The 24,523-nt window shown below is 43.5% G+C and overlaps 2 protein-coding genes across 2 annotated transcripts; both read left to right on the plus strand.

Annotated features, from left to right (window-relative positions):
* Window positions 1-465: 465 nt before the first annotated feature.
* Window positions 466-2,570, plus strand: LOC121869295 (spore wall protein 2-like). Its single transcript, XM_042370541.1, has 3 exons — window positions 466-916; window positions 2,021-2,089; window positions 2,158-2,570. Exons 1-3 carry the CDS (start codon window positions 466-468, stop codon window positions 2,568-2,570), a joined length of 933 nt encoding a protein of 310 aa, XP_042226475.1.
* LOC121869264 (mucin-5AC-like) lies at window positions 2,437-4,976 on the plus strand. Its single transcript, XM_042370512.1, has 2 exons — window positions 2,437-2,544; window positions 3,762-4,976. Exon 2 carries the CDS (start codon window positions 3,872-3,874, stop codon window positions 4,676-4,678), a length of 807 nt encoding a protein of 268 aa, XP_042226446.1. The 5' UTR covers window positions 2,437-2,544; window positions 3,762-3,871; the 3' UTR covers window positions 4,679-4,976.
* Window positions 4,977-24,523: the final 19,547 nt, after the last annotated feature.

Genomic DNA, 24,523 nt, shown 5'->3' on the forward strand with positions numbered 1-24,523 from the left:
CATTAACTAACAGTGAAGTAGTGTCTCAAATAACAGATTTTAGGAGATACATGTACAACATAATTCTAATTCCAGCGCCTCCCCCAAGGTCTAAGTTCTAGAATGGATGTGCAGGAAAAATGTTCATTGTAAATTCTTTGTGTGATTTAAACTGCATTTGGACAGAAAACTATATCACTAACTAATGAAATCATTTTACTTTTTGCATAAAGTTATTCGTGAAAAGGGAAAGGGGAGCAGAAACTATTGTGCTATGCAGCTATTGTAAATTCACACCGACATTCAACAATAGGCTATGCCGAGGGACGCCATACTATCGTACAAAGCTCTACCGGACATGACGTAACTGACCTGGATATCAAAGGACAGAACTGAACAAAATTCAAGAGATAATTGACAAACAAGTAGTATGTAACATAGAGAAAATACTGTCAAGATATATACTGGAGTGTTTTACTCATTAATATGTATCTTATTGCAGGACTGGAAGGTGGTAGGGACCAAGCTCGAGTACTGTGGGAGGCGGGCTTTCCTGCGTCTCCCGGGGTGGACAACAACACGGCTATCCCAGAAACGCGGCCGACTGTAGATGAGGAGAGTGCAGCAGGAGGGAGGAAAGTGAAAGTACAAAGACATGAATTAAAAGACGGAATTAGAAAGAAGATGATGGCGCGAAGAAAATACACCAAAGGCACAAGTGTAAACGGTGTCTATAAGGCGAAAAACGGTGAAGGGAAGATAGAGATAAGGCATAGACACGAGCCTCTAATGCCACAGGATAACAGCAGCAGACAGGTGAATCTAAAGAGAACAAGATCGATGAAGATGAAGAAGGAAGGAGGAACTAACAGAGTACTGCCACTGAAGACCAAGGATCGGGACTCTACTCAGCAGAAGCAGACGGTGACACTAGGAGGTGAAGGCACGACCACCACGACTAGGCTGGGGAAGATGAAGCAAGAGGCAGCAACGACTACAGTGGAAGGGGTGTGGACGGGGGAGGAATGAGGCGATGGCAAATGGCGGGCAAGCTGCAAGGAGGTGTGGCCAGGCAGGGGGGGTGTAGCTGCAAGCAAGGAGGTGTGTACAGGCAGGGGGTGTAGCCAGGCAAGGAGGTGTGGCCAGGCAGGGGGTAGCCAGGGGCAAGGTGGCCAGGCAGGGGGGTGTAGCCAGGCAAGGAGGTGTGGCCAGGCAGGGGGGTGTAGCCAGGCAAGGAGGTGTGGCCAGGCAGGGGGGTGTAGCCAGGCAAGGAGGTGTGGCCAGGCAGGGGGGTGTAGCCAGGCAAGGTGTGGCCAGGCAGGGGAGTGTAGCCGGGCAAGGAGGTGTGGCCAGGCAGAATGAAGGAGACTACTACTACTATGAGTATAATTATGAAGGTAAGTCTACAGGTTCTTGAGGGTATACCTAAAAAAAACCTTCCCTTAAACCACTGTCATTAAACCGGACTTGAATTCCTGAGTCAAGTGCTTGTCTGCTTCCTCAGCATCTTGTATAGTCTTTATGATATACTCCTGTTAGCCTTTATTATAAATTCAACATTTATCTTACAATTTTGAATTTCTAATTTTTAAAACCAATAATATTTACTTAATACAAATATTGTCAAAAATATTCATAAGGTTATCAGAGGTCTACTTTGTGTTAAAGTTAATCTTGAAAAAAGTATTGCATTAGGCACCGAAATTTATTAATATTATCCTATGGCTGTTTTAAACTTAGGGTTTTGCATTGAAACTATTTGCCTGAATGAAGATTGAAAGTATAAAGATTTTTTTAAGCATTATGTCACGGGTCACCTGGTCAATGTTAAATGCTTCTTTTGCGGCAACATATTTTTCGATTATTCTTTGATAAAATAGGTGTGTTTCATTATTTTTCGGCGTAACAATAAGTTTTTAACACGAGACTTGAAACCTGTAGTTGTAACTTAGACGGGTGCTTTACCTCTGGGCTGGTCCAGTAAACCTAAGTGACAATAAATAAGGTTCAGAATGTATGACACTATTTCCTGTACTCGCAGACACTAACGCTGAGGGACAAGAGGGTGACAATGTCGACGGGGAAGAGTACGACGTTTATGAAGACACTGGTACAGGAGAAGGGAGGACTATGACGAGCCCGAAGGAGATGGAAGTGACTATGTTGAGACTACTACAGGAGAGGGAAGCGATTATATTGAGACTCCAGCAGAAGGAAGTGACGATAACGAGACTGCAGGAAACGAAGGTGAAGGTGTTGAGGGAGGCACAGAAGGTGACTCGGGTACTGAGGGGCAAGCAGGCGATGGTGGCGACGCCGAGGAGTACGATGCGTATGAGGACACTGGCACAGAAGAAGGAAATGACAACGACGGAGCCACAGGAGATGAAGGTGAAGGTATTGACGGAGGCACAGAAGAAGGCGACTCGGGTACTGAGGGTCAGGCCGGAGAGACTGCAGGTGGTGTCGTCGAGGAGGAGTTTGAGAACCAAGACGCTACAGGAGACGCTATTGATCAAGTAACAGGAGAGACGGACGTGGAGTTCGTCACTGTGTTCGTGGAAGGTGAGGGAAAAATATTTGTTCGGTAGCAGCAACAGGCGGGAACACTGGGTGGTGAATGAACACTGGGTGGTGAATGAACACTGGGTGGTGAATGAACACTGGGTGGTGATGGAACAATGGGTGGTGAATGAACACTGGGTGGTGATGGAACAATGGGTGGTGATGGAACACCGGGTGGTGATGGAACACTGGGTGGTGATGGAACAATGGGTGGTGATGGAACACTGGGTGGTGATGGAACACTGGGTGATGGAACACTGGGTGGTGATGTGGAACAATGCGGTGATGGAACAATGGTGGTGATGGAACATCAGTGGTGATGGAAACAATGGGTGGCAGGATGGAACAATGGTGGTGATGGAACACTGGTGGGTGATTGAACAATGGGTGGTGATGGAACACTGGGTGGTGATGGAACAATGGGTGATGATGGAACAATGGGTGGTGATGGAACACTGGGTGGTGATGGAAACAATTGGGTGAATGAACATGGTGTGATGGAACAATGGGTGGTGATGGAACACTGGGTGGTGATGGAAAACACAGGGTGGTGATTGAACATTGCGGTGATTGAACATTGGGTGGTGATGGAACAATGGGTGGTGAATGAACAATGGGTGGTGATGGAACACTGGGTGGTGGATGGAACAATGGGTGGTGATGGAACAATAGGTGGTGATGGAACACTGGGTGGTGATGGAACACAGGTGGTGATTGAACATTGGGTGGTGATGGAACAATGGGTGGTGATGGAACAATGGGTGGTGATGGAACATGGTGGTGATGGAAACACTGGGTGTATGGAAACACAGGTGGTGGATTGAACATTGGGTGGGTGATTGAACATTGGGTAGATGGAACACTGGGTGGTGATGGAACACTGGGTGGTGATGGAACACTGGGTGGTGATGGAACAATGGGTGGTGATGGAACAATGGGTGGTGATGGAACACTGGGTGGTGATGGAACAATGGGTGGTGATGGAACACTGGGTGGTGATGGAACACTCTTTTCTTATAAATTTCTAAAGATCTGAAAAACTGATCTATTGAGAAAAAATAAATATTCTGTTCAGTAGAGTGGCAATCAAGTTATTACATGTTTAAAAAAAGTGCACGTTAAAACACAACACTTTTCTTTAGTGATCTGTAACTTAATGTTTATTTCCATGTGCGTTCTTTTCCAGTGCCTAACTTAATCTCCTTTTCTTACCCTAGATTCCACTACGACTGTACCACCAGATGGCTCCACCACCATCTCAAATGAACTGACCACTACAACTCCTACGACCTCAGTTACGACCACCAATGAACCAACTACTACAAGCATGACAACCACGACCACAAGTACCACCACATTATCGACATCCACGATTCCTTCAACTACGACTTCTACAACGACTATGACAACTACTACTACTCCTCGTCTGTCTACCCCGCTGACGACTACACTGGGGACCTACAGTGAAGGGAATCGATGGATATGGAGGTCTCGAAACCGTTCACAGCAGCCAACAACCACAACCCAGCTTCCCATTTTCACCAATAGCGGTTTTGGTGTGTTCGTTAATGTCGCCGGGCAAAACAACAACGGGATCGGGCAGTCCAACAACGGCTTTGGACAAATTGATACTAGTGTCAGGCAAACCAACAACGGTTTTGGGCAGACCAGTAGACTAAAACTTGAAGGGGTTAATGGGGAGGCAAATACACCAGATGCAAAGACCGGCACATTGAGTCCACCAAGAAATATGCTCCTTGGAACCTTAATTCAACATTACTCCAGTGGAAAAAAGGCAAGTATCACCAACCCGAGCCCTACGAGCAATGGTAATCAGGGCGCACCAACCAACAGGCTATCGGGCACTGCAGCTCCCGGGTATATGATGCCACAAAAATTACCATTCACAGTGTCAGCCCCAACTGACAGACTGGCAACTACGCAGCAAACACAGTCTCAATTAGGCTCTCCGAGTTCCAATAAAGAAAGGATCAGAGATGGAACTTGGCAATGGCAATCAAAGTTCCAGGAGAAGAATAATCCTGGAGTGCCACAGTCTGGGACCTCAAGCTACTCGGCCAACACCCACAGGAGGCCCATCAATACCGCTTCGAGGATGTGGACCTGGAATTGAGCTAACCTGGAAGAGTTACGTTAGAGAGACACTCATCCCATGTCTGGCAAATTCAAAGCCTTTGTTAATCACTTTTATGTTGTTATTTTATAACATTTATAACATTTTATAAGCCATGTAAGTAAATATTTCTACTATAGTATAACCAAAAGGCATCAGCCCCTACGATGGTTTTCACGAGCACATTATCATATAAAAGTTAGTGCCTCGTGCTGTTGATCTCGGCTAGTTGGATAGTAGTCACTAGGAGGCTAATTTAACGAGGTGCAGCACCGTATTACGTTTCATTTGACACCAACGTCTTATATATATATATATATATATATATATATATATATATATATATATATATATATATATATATATATATATATATATATATATATATATATATGCAAATAAATCACTGTAGGTGAATTACACACGAGCTAGGAACTTCGTGTTTTTTTCTTGTGGTTATCAGCATATATATATATATATATATATATATATATATATATATATATATATATATATATATATATATATATATATATATATATATATATATATATTATTGTTCAGACAAAGTAAGACTATTGAAGCAGTAGTCGTGGACACTTACTGTTCTGCTGCCTGGCTGGCGGACATGCGCTCTTGTCATCTTCCTGCGGAGAAACATCTTTGAGAATATCTGACACACACACACATATATGTAAACATGCATACACTTTATATTGAAGGAAAAAATCAAGTTTTATTACAGATGTAACAGATCACACAGTCAGGGCTTTAGTATACTTTGAGAAGAGTGAATATTTGGACTGACTTGAGTATGAAGTGAGCACTACACAAATACTAAGTACATTCAGTGAAGCATTCCCACAACAAATGTTGGTTAAAATTGGGTTTACCTTTATTTAAAATCTTTGTACAATGTAATTGAAATATTATTTACCACGAAAGTTAGGAAGAAGCAAGAAACTCGGTGAAAAAAATTTCAGGTGTCTCACCTGTGAGGCTGTAGTGTGTATTTAATTCTGATGATGCACAGTACAGAGCACAGTAACTTAGAATTAATAAAAATAACAATCATGTTACCTTTCACTCTGTACCTCAGTTCACGCTTATATTTTAAGTGTTTATTTGTTTCTTCATTTTCTCATTTTAAACGTTACGTAACGTAACCTAACCAACTATTTCATATAAGCATAAAGATACTTACTCCGTCTTAATTTAAGCATCGGTTCTAAGGCTTTAGTTTACCCGACCATCTCTAACACAATTTTCATCCAAAGAAAATGGACCCCAATACCAGAAACGCAAAAAGAGTTATAATGTCAAATTCTCTACTTTTTTGTTGTACGAAATATATAAAGAAATAAAAATATATCCCAATAATTCCATTCGTATAAATTCATTCTAAAGGTGACCATAAAGCAAATCTCTGGAGCCTTCACTTCAGTTTAATTTATTAATAATAAATAGGTCCTGTAACGTAGAGTTTACATTACCTCAACCATTTTTACATTATTAAACACGTATTTTTAGTTTTTATACTATTTTACCCACGATGAAACTTTAATATATTTCACCTGTAGAAAATAATAAATATTTGATGGAAAAATAAAATATATAACAGTTTGAGCATGAAAATGAAGACATCAAAGAATATGATATACTTTATGGGGTAACACCAGAAAAGAGAGATATGCATGTTGTGTGTAACCACTATTGCTGAGCTCATGGATTCAAGTCCTGCTTAGCCCCGACATATGGGAATGGCGTTACCAAGTGTGACTACCAAACATCACAGGTTTCCTCCGAGTGTTGTAACGGGGTCAAGTGAGAACTCATTCAAGTAAAAGTGTACTAACGCTGGACAGAGTTAATAACAAACAACAGACCAATAGCCCGAATGGTTAGTAAGCTGACGAGCAGTGAAGTGATTAAGAAATAAATAAATAAATATCTGGTAATTCGCTAAGTGAGCTGCCAAATGAACAGAAAGACCAGTGATCGTTAGTCTTACCCCTAGTAGAAAATATCCGGGACATGTGCAGGAAGCGGTGTCACGTGGGCACTAATACAGCCAATTGTCGATATTGTGTGACATTATATTAAAAGTTAAATTAAATTGTGTATTATATGTTGGTGTAATAATCATAAAAATAGCTAAAAAAATAAAATGTTGTACACAGCTAACTAATATGAATCATGTACACCCTTAAGCTTGTCATCCTATACTAGCTTTTATCTTTCTATTTCCACAATAAAAATGCAAAACAATCGTATGAACCTTTAAATTATATACATTGCTACGAAGTTTATCCTCAAAATAAAAAAAAACTAGGCTAGGAATATTCCTGTTAATTTAATCTGTTTCTGTAGTTCAGGAGCAAGTTTTCTTCCTTATCGCCAGCCAGGAAAGTGACCACAAAAGTTTCTTCTCACGTTTATATTTAACGCAATACAAAGCAAGAGTCTTTAAAGGCACCCATCTTGTTATTGTTCTGGTTTGACTCCGGCTGCTAGACTGCGGTTATATCCCGTCTGGTAAACACATTTCTTAAAAATTGCTGATACAATAACTGCTGCTGCTGATAGTCGAAAGCAAAAATTACCGGTACACGTGCCCGAGTGACGCAAACTTTATGTAGAGATTAAAAGGTAGCACGAGGCGGGTTTTGGAGCACCTGCTTATGTGTGTGTTGGTGTAAGGAAGACTTTTATTGTGTGTACATCTGTGGGTTTTAAAAAACAGCGATATGACATCTATGAACCCTTCAACTAAAACATTTACCTTATTAAAATGGGGTGGGTGAAATAATTAAGTGTTTAAAGGTAAGTTGATGGCACTGATATTCCGGCTCATAAGCACACCCCAAATGTTTTGTTCACACACACACACACACACACACACACACACACACACACACACACACACACACACACACACCTTCGAACCCTGAAATAACCCATTATGACTAAGGTAAATTTGTCAGGAAATACAACACTGAAATAACACGGGAACCTTCCTTTAATCTCCCTCACCCCGTCTACCTTCTTCTCTGGTCTTAATAAAGTCATGTCTATATACCTCGCTGGCCTGCCTCGTTCGCCTCTGTATTGAGATCGAGTAAAGCAAGATGTGATATGGTATTTCTTTCATGGGTAGTATTTGGCTATTTAATTGTCCGGTGGGGAGTAGTATAGGGAGGATTTGTCCGGTGGGGAGTAGTATAGGGAGGATTTGTCCGGTGGGGAGTAGTATAGGGAGGATTTGTCCGGTGGGGAGTAGTATAGGGAGGATTTGTCCGGTGGGGAGTAGTATAGGGAGGATTTGTCCGGTGGGGATTTGTCTGGGGAGGAATTGTTCTTTGGGGAGTTAGCTGGGGAGGGGATGTGTCGGGTGAAAACGTCTTGCTAACACTTGACATACTTTTTAAAGACCACAATTTGTTCTGTGTTTTTTTTCTTAATTAAATAATCGTCAGTTTTAATATTTGTATAAAATTGTCCGTCAGCTGGGTTCTGATACATGTAATGACAACTGAAACTACAATAGGGAAATATTCTAGCAATTATTATTAAATACTCGGGATCACCTGAAGATTACCCCTCGGCTTAGTCCATTTGAAGATTACCCCTCAGCTTAGTCCACAGGAAGATTACCCCTCAGCTTAGTCCACCTGAAGATTACCCCTCAGCTTAGTCCACCTGAAGATTACCCCTCGGCTTAGTCCATTTGAAGATTACCCCTCAGCTTAGTCCACAGGAAGATTACCCCTCAGCTTAGTCCACCTGAAGATTACCCCTCAGCTTAGTCCACCTGAAGATTACCCCTCAGCTTAGTCCACCTGAAGATTACCCCTCAGCTTAGTCCACCTGAAGATTAACTAGACCTTAACCTACCCCCTCCTCCACCCCCCAGTAGCGTTAGGGTGGTTAATCATCAGGTGAAATAATCTACAAGGAGAGGATGGGAGAAACAACAGGTGATCATACAGGCTTCAACTAGTGAAGTAGAGATAAACTTCAAAACAACAACACTGATAACCGCATGAGAGTGTGAGGCGCCACACTCGTCCGTCCTACACATGACGGCTGCCTCGGGGTTTTTTCTGTACCCTCGTTATCGTTGTTATCAGCAGACTTATGCAACGGTTACTGTGCACTATAAACACAACACTTACACCAAGAAAAGATAGTGTGACTGTGCTATTAATAAAAATACTGAGGTTCTCATGAAATAAAAACGCTCCTCAAATTACTGATCAATATCTTATCTTTGACATCTATAATTATACACGCTCGCGGCTGTTTATCATAGGATATAGAGGTCACCAAGGCATTACTTTATCAGTTACACTAAGCAGTGAAGCATACAGCACATACTTAATAAATTAATGTGACAGCACCTCAACAAAACACACACCCACACAAACACACACACATATATATATATATATATATATATATATATATATATATATATATATATATATATATATATATATATATATATATATATATATATATATATATATATATAATGAAACCAACATTGACAAAACATTTTAGTTTATTTGATGGCGACAGTTTCGGGTCAGTCTGTCTCTATCTTCAGGCAAATTACACAACCAAACCATATATGGCGTATAAGAGAGAGAGAGAGAGAGAGAGAGAGAGAGAGAGAGAGAGAGGCGTTGTGTCAAGACTTAGATACCAAGATAAAGGTATGTGGATAAGAGAGTTGGTGCGATCCTCACTAGACCAGCTCAGTGTGTCAAGGTACACACGCTGCCTTATCTCTACTGTGGGAGGAGAGGTGAGGTAAGGGGGAGGGCATAGCAGTATAGAAGAGAGGTGTGTCTCCCATGACCTCTCTATCGTTATCTAAGTGGGATGATGAGCGGAGGTCGGGAGCGATATACATAGTAAGGTTTCCTCCAGATGTGAACAAGCAATTTTACATGTTGGAAAAACAGTGTGGCGTCAACTGTGAGCACTTGACATGGCCTCTTGAACAAACAACTAACAACTTGATGAACAGGATTGATATCAGTCAGATAATGTGGATAACCTAACCTATCCTATCCTAACCTAACCTAACCTAACCTAACCCTACCCCCCCGCCTACAAAGCTACGCTGAGCTGTGGTGGACCAAATCTAGTCCCCGTTATCTCCGCCTCTTATCTTCTCTCTTATCTTTTTGTTCTCATTCTCTTACTTATTTAATAGTATTTTTTTTCCTATCTCAACCAAGCTGATACGTAGCTGAGTGACCCGTGTGTGTGTGTGTGTGTGTGTGTGTGTGTGTGTGTGTGTGTGATAATGTATCGGTATGATAAGCGCCCTGGAGAGGATGTGTGGGGAGGGTGAGGGGCGAGGAAGGAGGGGGCGTGGGAGGCGGGGAGGAGGGAGGGGCGTGGTGGGGGCATGGGGAGGTTAACATCCGCCGGAGATCACCTTGACGTCACAGCATTTGATAACATGATAACATTTGATCGGGAATATGACGTTCCTGAGGAGGGGTGAGGATGACGAGGGCGGGGGAGGACCGGGGGCGGGGGAGGGAGAGCAGGGGTGAGGGTGGCGGTTTGGGGGTTTGGAGGGAGTGGGGGGGTGGGGGTGGGGGAGGTTGGGGTTGTGGGTTAGGAAGCTAGGAGAGGGAGGGAGGGGTAGGTCCCGACCATCACATAGTTCTTACTTAACTCATAAAGTGTCTATATTAAGTGTAAGTTTGGTCTGGTTATTTGGGTATGTGGTTAGATTAGACTAGGTTAGGTTAGGTTAGACTAGGTTACGTTAGGTTAGACTAGGTTAGGTTAGGTTAGACTAGGTTAGGTTAGGTTAAGTTCAATTATGCGATGTTGGATTATGTAGGTTAAGTAAGGCTAGCTAGGTCAAGTTAGGGTAATTAGTTTGGTTACGGTGATGTTAATTTGGGTACGGTTAAGTTAGGTTAGTTTTGTTTGGTTAGTTGAGGCTAAGTTAGGTAAGGTTAAATGATATTAGCTTCAGGTCACGCACTGTCATAAGTAACACAGGTAATGATCACGTCTTCATATTACAGGTAAGATGTTCATGTCATTCTACCTGTAATTAAGTAATGTTATTCCCAAAGGATGTAATGGCGTCTGTGTTTATGACTCATGTCACCGCCAACATCTGTTTCCCGTTATTTTCAATCTTTAATATCGGCTTTTTCATTCGGCGTGAGACATCGGGTTTTTCATTCAGCGAGAGATATCGGCATTTTCATTCAGCGAGAGACATCGGCTTTTTCATTCAACGAGGACATCGGCTTTTTCATTCAGCGAGACATCGGCATTTTCATTCAGCGAGAGACATCGGCTTTTCATTCAACGAGACATCGGCTTTTCATTCAGCGAGAACATCGGCATTTTCATTCAGCGAGACATCGGCATTTTCATTCAGCGAGAGACATCGGCATTTTCATTCAGCGAGACATCGGCTTTTCATTCAGCGAGACATCGGCATTTTCATTCAGCGAGACATCGGCATTTTCATTCAGCGAGACATCGGCATTTTCATTCAGCGCAGAGACATCCGGATTTTCATTCATCGAGACATCAGATTTTCATTCAGCGAGAGACATCGGCATTTTCATTCAGCGAGAGACATCGGCATTTTCATTCAGCGTGAGACAGTAAACATGAACAGTGGGGATAAACGCTACTAATTAATTATTTGTTTGTCGCGGTACACAGAAAAGAGCTTCAGTATACGATATAACGAAATCGCCAACTTGGAGACCGCGAAAAAAAGAACGAAATATATGGAGTGTTTACTGTATATTAGTTAGAATATATTACAAACATCGACATATTAAAACGCATCTCATCTAAACATTAAGAAAAAAAAATCTAAGACCCTAGAATGATGGCAGAGAATAAAAGGAAATTAATAATAATAATAATAATAATAATAATAATAATAATAATAATAATAATAATAATAATAATATCACTGCTATCAACAATTACTCTAAGGTAAATATTACAGTGAAATAATATATGTACTAACCACAACAAGAGCAGTAAAGACACCAACGACAACGATAAATAATGAGAAGAAGACAAATAAAGCAAAGACAATGATAACAAGAACACAAAACAGCACACACACACACGGGAAGCTAATGAGAGCAACAACAAAAGCTGCTTCAATAACACCTAAATGCGACGATAGTCATAAAAATAACATTACTAGGAAAATCACCCAAAATAATTTCAAACAACTACAACGTAAACACACACACACACACACACACACACACACACACACACACACACTTCCTCTGAAAACAAAAGATATCAGGGGTTTTCATACATGTGTGTGTGTGTGTCATGTAATATATGTGGTGTGTGATGGTGATTAGGTGTGTTGGTGATTAGGTGTGTTGGTGATTAGGTGTGATGGTGATTAGGTGTTACAATAATATCTCTCACTGTTACGTCTCTTAATATGGGGTTAATATCTTACGTAATTTTTTTTCTGTCATCTGATGTTATGCCACACACACACACACACACACACACACACACACACACTCTCTCTCTCTCTCTCTCTCTCTCTCTCTCTCTCTCTCTCTCTCTCTTTGGAAATATTCATATACTCGCACGATATTTTTCATAAGACTGTTATTTAGGTCAAGTAACTTCGATGCCATCGATGTAAACCGTAGGAATATAGACAATTATGTTACTATTACTAATTTAATAATAATACTAATCTAAAATACAGATACTCATTCATGACCTTCCATACGTTATAAAATTAAAAACATGTAAAATAACCTATAATATTATATATCAACAAGACATAGAGTATATCACACGGTGTATGTTAAGACGATCATACGGGAACAGGAATCTTGTGGTTGTTGGCAAGGAGTCAGTTGTACCGGATCAGCTGATGGGTGACGTAATCACCGCGGCGATGACGTGAGCGGCGCTGAAGGTCGTGCTGCCGTGAGGGTGGCTGGCTACCTGTTGTAGTCTGGAGCACGGGGACGAGGTCAAGGTGCCTTACCCCGCAAAGTACACATGAACCCCCCTCCTCCTCCCTCCACCCCCAGTACACACACACACACACACACACACACACACACCTACGCCAACACACAAATACGAGTATATTTTCTTAATACGGACATCTTAAGAAATATGGCTATCATTAACTCTCTCTCACTCTTCGTTATAATAGTTACCACCCCAACTGCCCCGAGATATCTCACGAGAGCTTGTTATAATCCGTCAGTCTGGGGCAGATAACATGATATCTCTCCAGGGCTCATAAACACCTGAGTCTCTCTAATAGTTAATTAACACAGGTAATACACCATGCCCCCTAAATCATCTCTAACAACAATAAAAGATATTTCTCTCTCGCTCTCCCCCCACACACTACACCTTTGGGTGGGTCAAGGACTATCACCATCAGACATCATCCAGAAAGATTGACAGACAGACAGACAGACAGCCAGACAGGGCCATCACACAATCTAAAGAACAGCATCAACACAGTATTTCCTGCCAAGTTTAGCAACAACACTGGTCACATCGCTAACACGAGGTGAGTACAGGAAACAGATTGTCGATACACCCACCCACGCAGCCACCCACCCACCATGAAACAACTGCTGATGCCCACCCACCATGAAACAGCTTCAAGAAACAGCCAGACCCACCACCATAAACAGCTTCGCAATACACCCACCCACCATAAACAACTTCGCGATACACCCACCCACCATGAAACGCTTCGCGATACACCCACCCACCATGGAAACAGCTTCATGATGCACCCACCCACCATGAACAGCTTCTGATGCACACCACCATGGAAACAGCTGCATGCACCCACCCACCATGGAAACAGCATATGCACACCCACCATGAAACAGCTTCATGATGCACCACACATGGAAACAGCTTCATGATGCACCCACCCACCACCATGGAAACAACTTTGGCGTGCACCCCCACCATGGAAACAGCTTCATGATGCACCCACCCACCATGAAACAGCTTCATGATGCACACCCACCATGGAAACAGCTTTCATGATGCACCCACCACCATGGAAACAGCTTCATGATACCCACCCACCATGAAACAGCTTCGCCGATGCACCCACCCACCATGGAAACAGCTTCGCATGCACCCACCCACCATGGAAACAGCTTCACAATGCACCCACCCACCATGGAAACAGCTTCATGATGCACCCACCCACCATGAAACAGCTTCATGTGCACCACCACCATGGAAACAGCTTCGCGATGCACCCACCCACCATAGGCAGCTTCATGATGCCCACCCACCATGAAACAGCTTCATGATGCACCACCATGGAAACAGCTTCATGATGCACCCACCACCATGGAAACAGCTTCATGATGCACCCACCACCATGGAAACAACTTCATGATGCACCCACCCACCATGGAAACAGCTTCATGATGCACCCACCCACCATGGAAACAGCTGTATGTATGAATGACAAAAATCATCTGTACCTTACGTAGTGTTGCCTAGACCAAGCTGATCACTTCCTCCTACCAGCTGCTGTCAACTCTCACCACCACACACCACGAATGATTGTTCCGAGAAGTTAACTTTTCCTTTTGTTATCATGAAGACCAAACAGTATATCATAACATGTCAAAGAGGTTTGTTACTGGTGTATGTGTATGTGTGTATACAAGTACTTACACAGTTACACATGTATTTAAACACAAATAAGAGATAGATACTGAGGTACGAAGAGAAGCGTGTGTGTGTGTGTGTCAGGGACCGCTATTAAAGCCGTGCTACCACAGGTAAACCAGCAGTCACCAGCTCTCATGAGTCTGACTTTCCTGCATGTATGTGTGTGTGTAAATGTGTATAAGTGAGTGTATGTGTATACGTGTGTATATGTATGCCCATATGTATGCATAAGTGTTTATCCATGTGTATGTATATGTATATACCCATGTGTACGTACAGTATATGTGTATACCCATGTGTATACACATACAGTATGTAGTAAACGCGTGTATCCATGTGTATGTATACTGTATGTGTATACCCATGTGTACTTTTATGTGTATATTCATGCATATGTAAATGTGTATACCCATGTGTATGTATACTGCATAGGTCAACTAGAGAGCGACTGTGGCCACCAAAGGACGCGACGGGAGGAAATCAACAATAGACTCGCTCCAGTAAACTCAGAAAGTACATTCCGGTTGCTCGCCTGAAGCCAACAGAGCAGCAGGAGTCACAGGGAACAGTGAGGAACACCGAATACAAGCAGTGACAATGGGGAAGTCACCAATAACAGCCTCAGAGAATTCAGTCACAGTCTGTCACAACCACAGTCAGTCACAGCTGCAACCACAGCCAGTCACAGTCACAGTCACAGCCAGTCACAACCACAGTCAGTCACAGCTGCAACCACAGCCAGTCACAACCACAGTCACAGTCAGTCACAACCACAGTCACAGCCAGTCACAACCACAGTCACAGTCAGTCACAACCACAGTCAGTCACAGCTGCAAGAGAGGAGGGTGGCAGTAAGCATCCCGTGCAGTGGTCTACTCTCTTTAAGCCTGGGACACCACTCATCCTCCCGCCCGTCCCTCACTCCACCCTCCCTCGACCCCACTCCTCGTACTCTCCCCTCGACCCCAGTCCTCCTATCCTCCCTCGACCCCGCTCCTCCTATCCTCCCTCGACCCCATCCCTCCTACCCTCCCCTCAACCCCAGCCCTCCTACCCTCTCTAACACCATCACTTCTACCCTGAAGCCTCCTAGCCTTCCTTTTCGAAGGAGTGGAAACACCCTAGTCACACACGACTCTGCCCTGGACGACACCCTAGCCACACACGAACCTGCCTGGACGACACCCTAGCCACACACCTGCCCTGGACGACACCCTAGTCACACACGACCCTGCCCTGGACGACTCTTTGCTCACTTTGTCACACTGGAATCAAAGGGTTGCTGCTTACTGCTTCTCAACTCGTCATAGATAATGAAATAACTAAGTGTGTGTACCTGTGTACAGTACAGATAATATTTGAAACCTTGTTGTGGAAGGGAAGCACCATAAAAGAGCACAAAACCGCAGCAAGACTGGATAAATACGAGTGAATGAAAAATGAATGTGTGTGTGAATGTTTTCCCGGCTACCCTGCATTATAGTGGTAAAAAATACATGGATTAATAAATAAAACGAAATCAACAAATACATAAAGACAGTTCATATAACTATACTCTAAATAAAACACGTATTGATATAGATGTAGCGGCTACAACCCGAGTACTGTGTAATGAAGCAGTTACTGGTAAGGATGGACCCAGTCTTGTAATTCTCGATATCCTGGAAGCAAGACAACATACACATGTGGAAACAAACACAGACAAGGCCCCCTTCGGTGTGTGGTTTGTGTGTGTGTGTGTGTGTGTGTGTGTGTGTGTGTGTGTGCGTCTGTGGGTTTATGCACCTGGGGTGAGGTGGGGGAGAAGAAGGAGGAAAGATGGAGTGTGCGCGTTGCGGGATTGAGTGTGCATGTGCGTGCGTGTGTGCGTGCCGCCTGAGAGAGGCTTGTTATGCTGGCCACGTCACGAGGGAGGGGCGGGGGAGGGCAGGAAGGAAGCAGAGAGGGAGGAAGAGGAGGAAACGAGAGGAGGGGAGATGTCTGCCTGGTCGGAGAGGGTTGGGGACGGAGCGAAGGAGGAAAGAGAGAGACAGAGAGAAAGAGAGAATCCCCTCCTCCTCCTCGCCCCCCTCTCCCTCTCTAACCTCCCCCTCTCTCTCTCCACCCTCACTATGGCCTGCTGCAGATTTAACACTGTCGCCATAACTCTCCAGAATTTAGTATGTGAGGCATCTTGTTGATAATACCACCAGTCTGTTCGTCTCCCCGTCCTGGCTGTCCCTGTTACTAAGTCTTTTGTTACTGATACTTAATCTTGTGTTACTGTTACTTAGTCTTGTGTTACCGTTACTAGTCTTGTGGCACTGTTACTTAGTCCTGTGTTACTATTGCTTAGAAAGTGAATTTGATTTTGTGACATGATTTAGAATTATTATTATGGGGTCATTTTGGGGGTTAAATTTTTCTCTATACTGCTTTTAGGACCACACACACACACACACACACACACACACACACACACACACACACACACACACACACACACACCAGAAGTACTGTTGTAACGAGTGGACGTACAGTACAAAAGTTCACAAGAGAATATTCATTACTTTTACAGTATTGTATTAGTCAGCAACGTTACTGACACGAACTATTAAGTATTATAAGTAGCCTAAATATAGGTAGAGTTTAAGTGTCTTGTTTACCTCTTTAAAAACAAATCAAAAGCTTCCGGCATTACTTTATAAACAGCTTGAACAGATAATTATATATTCATACATAAATGCAGTAAGGCAAGCTTAAAAGTTAAATAAATCACACTTAAATGTTTAGTAAAGTAAGCTTAAACACCGAATTATTCTGGTTAGCTTCAAGACGCTGACACGGTAGCCGTGTATGAGAGAGCTTAATGCGGCAACACTTCCCAGAACTCATAACACACAGCAACGTTCATTATATTTCATTATACTTCAACAACATACTTCACTGTAAGTAGTAGTTTAGTGTTTTTAAAGCACGATGGAGCCAAGGATTACTGACACACACACACACACAAAAAGCACATTAACTTTATATATATATATATATATATATATATATATATATATATATATATATATATATATATATATATATATATATATATATATATATATATATATATGTGTGTGTTGTGCTGCATAGGAAACAAGAAAACACTAAGTTCCCAAGCTATCTCGTGTAATTCACATCTTTAGGGGTGAATTAAACAAAAAGCGCTTGAGACTTTGAGTGTTTCTTATTTCTAATGATTATCAGCATATACTGTACATGGATCACATGCACCCACAGTGATTTATTTGCATATATACAGTATATGCATGCAAAGAAGGAACACAAGCATACATACGTAGACATTATATCTTTGTATGTCTAATTTGCTCTCTCTCTCTCTCTCTCTCTTCCCGAGCCAGTAACAACACAACTCAAAACAAACGGCAAGACAACAAAGTACAGCATCGTGCATCTGACACGCTCGAAGGGACGCGGTAACCATGGCGACACGTGATGTGTCCGTTGATTGGCTCGAAGGACTAGATCCATGCGCTGATTGGCTCACTGATAAGGACAGGGTAACCATGACAACACGTGGTCCCGTCTGTTGATAGGCTGGAAGGACTAGATCCAAGCGCTGACTGGCTCACTCAAAAGGATATGGTAATCAAGACGTCACTTGTGCTGTTCATTGATTGGCTCAGAGGACTATATATCCACGTTATGATTGGCTAACTGATAAGGACACTGAGACAATATCATCACATGGCAGCGTCCTTTGATTGGTAGCTTACGATGATTGGTAAGCACGATGACTGGTAGCTTACGATGATTGGTAGCTTACGATGATTGGTAGCTTACGATGATTGGTAGCTTACGATGATTGGTAGCTTAAGATGATTGGTTCATTGCACTAAACTCAGTAGAAGGTTTCCTGTGTTAAGTCAATGGTGGATTTGAACTCAAAGTGTACGTGTGTGTGTGTGTGTGTGTGTGTGTGTGTGTGTGTGTGTGTGTGTGTGTGTAGAGAGAGAGGCACAGCAGGAAGTTAATGAGAGTCACTCGAGTTAAATGTAAAGACGTGCAACCCATTAGAGGTCGACCTCCAGGGATAGTGAGAGATAATGAGAAATAATAAGAGATTGAGGTATAATAAAGAAAATGAGAGATAGGGAAGGATAATAAAGGATAGTGAGAGATAGGGAAGGATAGTAATGGATAGTGAGAGAGAGTGAAGGATAGTAATGGATAGTGAGAGAGAGTGAAGGAAAATTAAGAATAATAACACAGTGAGTTATAATGAGGGATAGGATAAGGATAGTAGGATAAGGAGGAATAATGAGGGATAGGGGATGAGAGGATAGTGGACAGGGGAGGAGGAGAGTGAATGGGGAAGGATAGTGAATAGGGGAGAGGAAGTAGAATGGGAGGAGGAAGGGGAGGAGAGGAGAGGATAGTGGATAGGGAGAAAGGATAGTGGATATGGGGGGAGAGGATAGTGGAGTGGAGAATAGTGGATAGGGGAAGAGAGGATAAGGGATAGGGAAGGAGAGGATAGTGGATGGGGAGAAGAGGATAGTGGATACGGGAAAGATAGTGAATAGGGGAGGGATATAGTGAATAGGGAGGAGAGGATAGTGGATGGGGAGAAAGGATAGTGGATATGGGGGGAGGATTAGGGGAGGAGGAGAGGATGGTGGATGGGGAGGAGGGATAAGGGATAGGGAAAGAGAGGATAGTGGATGGGGGAGAAGAGGATAGTGGATAGGAAGGGAGAGGATAAGGGATAGGGAAGGAGAGGATAGTGGATGGAGAAGAGAGGATAGTGCATAGGGAAGGAGGAGGGATAAGGGATAGGGAAGAGAGGGTAGTGGATAGGGGAAGAGAGGATAGTGGATAGGGATAGTGGATAGGGAAAGGATGAGTGGATAGGGGAGGAGAGGATAGTGGATAGGGATAGTGGATAGGGGAAGAGAGGATAGTGGATAGGGATGGTGGATAGGGGAAAAGGATAGTGGATAGGGGAGGAGAGGATGGTGGATAGGGATGAGTGGATGGGAGGGAGGGATGAGTGGATGGTGGAGGAGGGATAGTGGATGGGGGAGGAGAGGATGGTGGATGGGGAGGAAAGGATAGGGGAGGGAGGAGAGGATAGTGGAGGGAGGAGAGGATGGTGGATAGGGGAGGATAGTGGATAGGAGGAAGGGATAGGGAGGATAGTGGATGGGGAGAGAGGGATGGTGAATAGGAGGGAGAGAGGATAGTGGATAGGAGGGAGAGGGATGAGTGGATAGGAGAGGAGAGGATGGTGGATAGGGAGGGATGGTGGATGGGGATGGTGGATGGGGAGGAGGATAGTGGAGAGGGAGAGGATATTGGATGGGGAGGAGAGGATAGTGGATAGGGGGAGGAGAGGATGAGTGGATAGGGGAGAGAGGATAGTGGATAGGGAGAGGATAGTGGATAGGGGGAGAGGACAGTGGATGAGGGGAGAGGATAGTGGATTGGGGGAGGAGAGGATAGTGGATAGGGAGGAGAGGATGGTGAATAGGGGAGGAGAGAGGATAGTGAATAGGAGAGGGAGAGGATAGTAGATAGGAGAGGAGAGGATAGTGGATGAGGATGGTGGAGGGAGGATAGTGGATAGGAGAGGAGAGGATGGTGGATAGGGGAGGAGAGGATAGTGGATAGGGGAGGAGAGAGGATAGTGGATAGGGGAGAGGATAGTGGATAGGGGAGAGGATAGTGGATAGGGAAGGGAGGATAGTGGATGGGGAGGTGATGATATGTTACTCATATTTCTAGGGTGAAAAATAAGGAAGAGAGGGAGGGAGGGAGGGGGTGTAGTGGTGGAGGTTCAGTGGGAAGAGGAGGTTAGTGGCCAGTGGAGGTGTGGAAGTGGGCGAGGGAGGGATTTCCTGGTGTAGGTGGAGGGAAGGAGAGACAGGGGTGGCTAAAGGTGCAAGACCGAGAACTAGTGGGCGGGTGGGAGAGGAAGGGTGGGAGGAGGAGGAGAGAGGAAGGGTGGGAGGAGGAGGAAAGAGGATGGGTGGGAGGGAGATGAGAGAGAGAGGAAGGGTGGGAGGAGGAGGAGGAGGAGGAGAGCGGAAGAGAGGAAGAGATGTATGACTAACCCGGACACGTCACCAGAGTGAAGGTCGGATATCGATGGAGGAGAGCCGGGCCAAGGCTTCCAGAAGCTCCTACCTAGTGGCCGGGGAGGTGCGGGGGCACCCGAGGCAGCTGGTGTGGGAGGGAGAAACAGAGGCCACCTGGGGAGCTGGTGTGGGAGGAGGGAAGCAGAGGCCACCTGAGGCAGCTGGAACTTCCTCATCAGGTGTGAAGACAAGATGACAATGAAATTTTAATTCACACGATGAAAAAATACAGAGGAAAAAAGAGAGAGAGAGAGAGAGAGAGAGCCTTGTCTAGTAAAAAAAAGAAGGAACAAATTCCTCAGCAACACGAAGAAAATATCAACTGAAACATTAATAAACACTAAAACTATTGAAGTAAACCAAACGAAGGAGAAAGCACAACGATGATGAGAAAGGAGCATAATAGTCTACGTTAGTCTACGGTCATATCTCTACCTCTGTAAGTCTACGGTCATTATCTCTACCTCTGTAAGTCTACGGTCATTATCTCTACCTCTGTAAGTCTACGGTCATATCTCTACCTCTGTAAGTCTACGGTCATTATCTCTACCTCTGTAAGTCTACAGTCTATCTCTACCTCTGTAAGTCTACGGTCATTATCTCTACCTCTGTAAGTCTACGGTCATTATCTCTACCTCTGTAAGTCTACGGTCATTATCTCTACCTCTGTAAGTCTCACGGTCATTATCTCTACCTCCTGAGTCTCGGTCTATCTCTACCTCTGTAAGTCTACGGTCATTATCTCTACCTCTGTAAGTCTCGGTCATCTCTACCTCTGTAAGTCTACGGTCTATCTCTACCTCTGTAAGAATCTCGGTCATTATCTCTACCTCTGTAAGTCTACGGTCATTATCTCTACCTCTGTAAGTCTACGGTCATTATCTCTACCTCTGTAAGTCTACGGTCATTATCTCTACCTCTGTAAGTCTACGGTCATTATCTCTACCTCTGTAAGTCTACGGTCATTATCTCTACCTCTGTAAGTCTACGGTCATTATCTCTACCTCTGTAAGTCTACGGTCATTATCTCTACCTCTGTAAGTCTGCGGTCGTTATCTCTACCTCTGTAAGTCTGTGGTCGTTATCTCTACCTCTGTAAGTCACGTCATTATCTCTACCTCTGTAAGTCACGGTCATTATCTCTACCCCTGTAAGTCTACGGTCATTATCTCTACCTCTGTAAGTCTGGTCATTATCTCTACCTCTGTAAAGTCTACGGTCATTATCTCTACCTCTGTAAGTCTACGGTCATTATCTCTACCTCTGTAAGTCTACGGTCATTATCTCTACCTCTGTAAGTCTGCGGTCATTATCTCTACCTCTGTAAGTCTACGGTCATTATCTCTACCTCTGTAAGTCTCGGTCTACTCTACACTCTGTAAGTCTCGGTCATATCTCTACCTCTGTAAGTCTACGGTCATTATCTCTACCTCTGTAAGTCTACGGTCATTATCTCTACCTCTGTAAGTCTGGTCATTATCTCACCTCTACCGGTCATTATCTCTACCTCTGAAGTCTACGGTCTTATCTCTACCTCTGTAAGTCTACGGTCATTATCTCTACCTCTGTAAGTCTACGGTCATTATCTCTACCTCTGTAAGTCTACGGTCATTATCTCTACCTCTGTAAGTCTGCGGTCGTATCTCTACCTCTGTAAGTCTACGGTCATTATCTCTACCTCTGTAAGTCTACAGTCATTATCTCTACCCCTGTAAGTCTACGGTCATTATCTCTACCTCTGTAAGTCTACGGTCATTATCTCTACCTGTAAGTCTACGGTCATATCTCACCTCTGTCTACGGTCATTATCTCTACCTCTGTAAGTCTACGGTCTTATCTCACCTCTGTAAGTCTGCGGTCGTTATCTCTCTACCTGTAAGTCTACGGTCATTATCTCTACCTCTGTAAGTCTACGGTCATTATCTCTACCTCTGTAAGTCGGTCTTATCTCTCCTCTGTAAGTCTCAGGTCTTATCTCTACCTCTGTAAGTCTACAGTCATTATCTCTACCTCTGTAAGTCTACGTCATTATCTCTACCTCTTAAGTCTCGGTCATTATCTCTACCTCTGTAAGTCTACGGTCATTATCTCTCTACCTCGTAAGTCTACGGTCATTATCTCTACCTCTGTAAGTCTACGGTCATTATCTCTACCTCTGTAAGTCTACAGTCATTATCTCTACCTCTGTAAGTCTACGGTCATTATCTCTACCTCTGTAAGTCACGGTCATTATCTCTACCTCTGTAAGTCTCGGTCATTATCTCTGCACTCTGTAAAGTCTACGGTCATTATCTCTACCTCTGTAAGTCTACGGTCATTATCTCTACCTCTGTAAGTCTACGGTCATTATCTCTACCTCTGTAAGTCTACGGTCATTATCTCTACCTCTGTAGTCTACGTCTATCTACCTCTGTAAGTCTACGGTCATCACCTTCCATATTTCACTAAGTCTTCAGTTGATTTTCTACTGACAATACTATAATAATCCATGTATACGACTACTACTACTATTTACTACTACTACTACTACTACTACTACTACTGCTACTACTATTTACTATTACTACTACTACTACTACTACTAATAATAATAATATATAACAATAATTTAGTTCGTGTGTGTGTGTGTGTGTTCACCTGGGTCAATACTTGGTCTTGTCTCACGTGTTTTCTGTACCTCTCGTGTTTACTGTTTGTAAACACTCACTTCCTAGTTCTTAGGAAGGGGAGTTTGTTTATATGTTCATCTGGGTGCTGGGTGTTGTGTGTGTGTGTGTGTGTGTGTGTGTGTGTGTGTGTGTGTGTGTGTGTGTGTGTGTGTGTGTGTGTTTTATCAGTATATCCGTTCCTCTGTTTATTAACTGAATCGTCTTGTGTCTCTCTTTATATCTGTCTGTCTGTCTGCTCACCTGTCTCAGTCTACCCACAATTGGTCTGGTGTACCCGTCTCTCCCCACCTCTTGATGTCTCACCTTGAACTTACCTGGTCTGGATCAAGGGGCAACGCTTAAAATAGCAGCGTAGGTGTTCATTCGGATTTATTCACAAAAGAAACAGCAGACAAGTGCGTGATGCTCCCAGACCAACCCCCATGGAGCCTTGACACTGATGCTGCGAAGGTCGTTTACTTTGACACTGATGCTGTGAAGGTCGTTTACTTTGACACTGATGCTGTGAAGGTCGTTTACTTTGACACTGATGCTGTGAAGGTCGTTTACTTTGACACTGATGCTGTGAAGGTCGTTTACTTTGATACTGATGTAGTGAAGGTCGTTTACTTTGACACTGATGCAGTGAAGGTCGTTTACTTGACACAGGCAACGTGATAACTCTTCTATGACAATATAAGACCTTATCCCTTTGAAAACAATGAGTTGACACTTTAAGGTCGATGGTTTAAGTCCCTCGTCCTCCAGGGCTTAAGGGAAGAAGAGTACAACAGAACACAACTCTTACAGCTGCTGGAGAGGATGAATGACAGTGAATGATGAGAGAATCGTTACAGCTGTTGGAGAGGATGAATGACAGTGAATGATGACAGAATCGTTACAGCTGTTGGAGAGGATGAATGACAGTGAATGATGAGAGAATCGTTACAGCTGTTGGAGAGGATGAATGACAGTGAATGATGAGAGAATCGTTACAGCTGTTGGAGGATGAATGACAGTGAATGATGAGAGAATCGTTACAGCTGTTGGAGAGGATGAATGACAGTGAATGATGACAGAATCGTTACAGCTGTTGGAGAGGATAAATGACAGTGAATGATGAAGAATCGTTACGCTGTTGGAGATGAATGACAGTGAATGATGAGAGAATCGTTACAGCTGTTGGAGGATGAATGACGGTGAATGATGAGAGAATCGTTACAGCTGTTGGAGGGATAACAGTGAATGATGAGAGAATCGTTACAGCTGTTGGAGAAGATGAATGACAGTGAATGATGAAGAATCGTTACAGCTGCTGGAGGATGAATGACAGTGAATGATGA

Source organism: Homarus americanus, unplaced genomic scaffold (genome assembly GCF_018991925.1).
Source record: "Homarus americanus isolate GMGI-L3 unplaced genomic scaffold, GMGI_Hamer_2.0 scaffold36734, whole genome shotgun sequence".
Lineage (NCBI taxonomy): Eukaryota > Metazoa > Arthropoda > Malacostraca > Decapoda > Nephropidae > Homarus > Homarus americanus.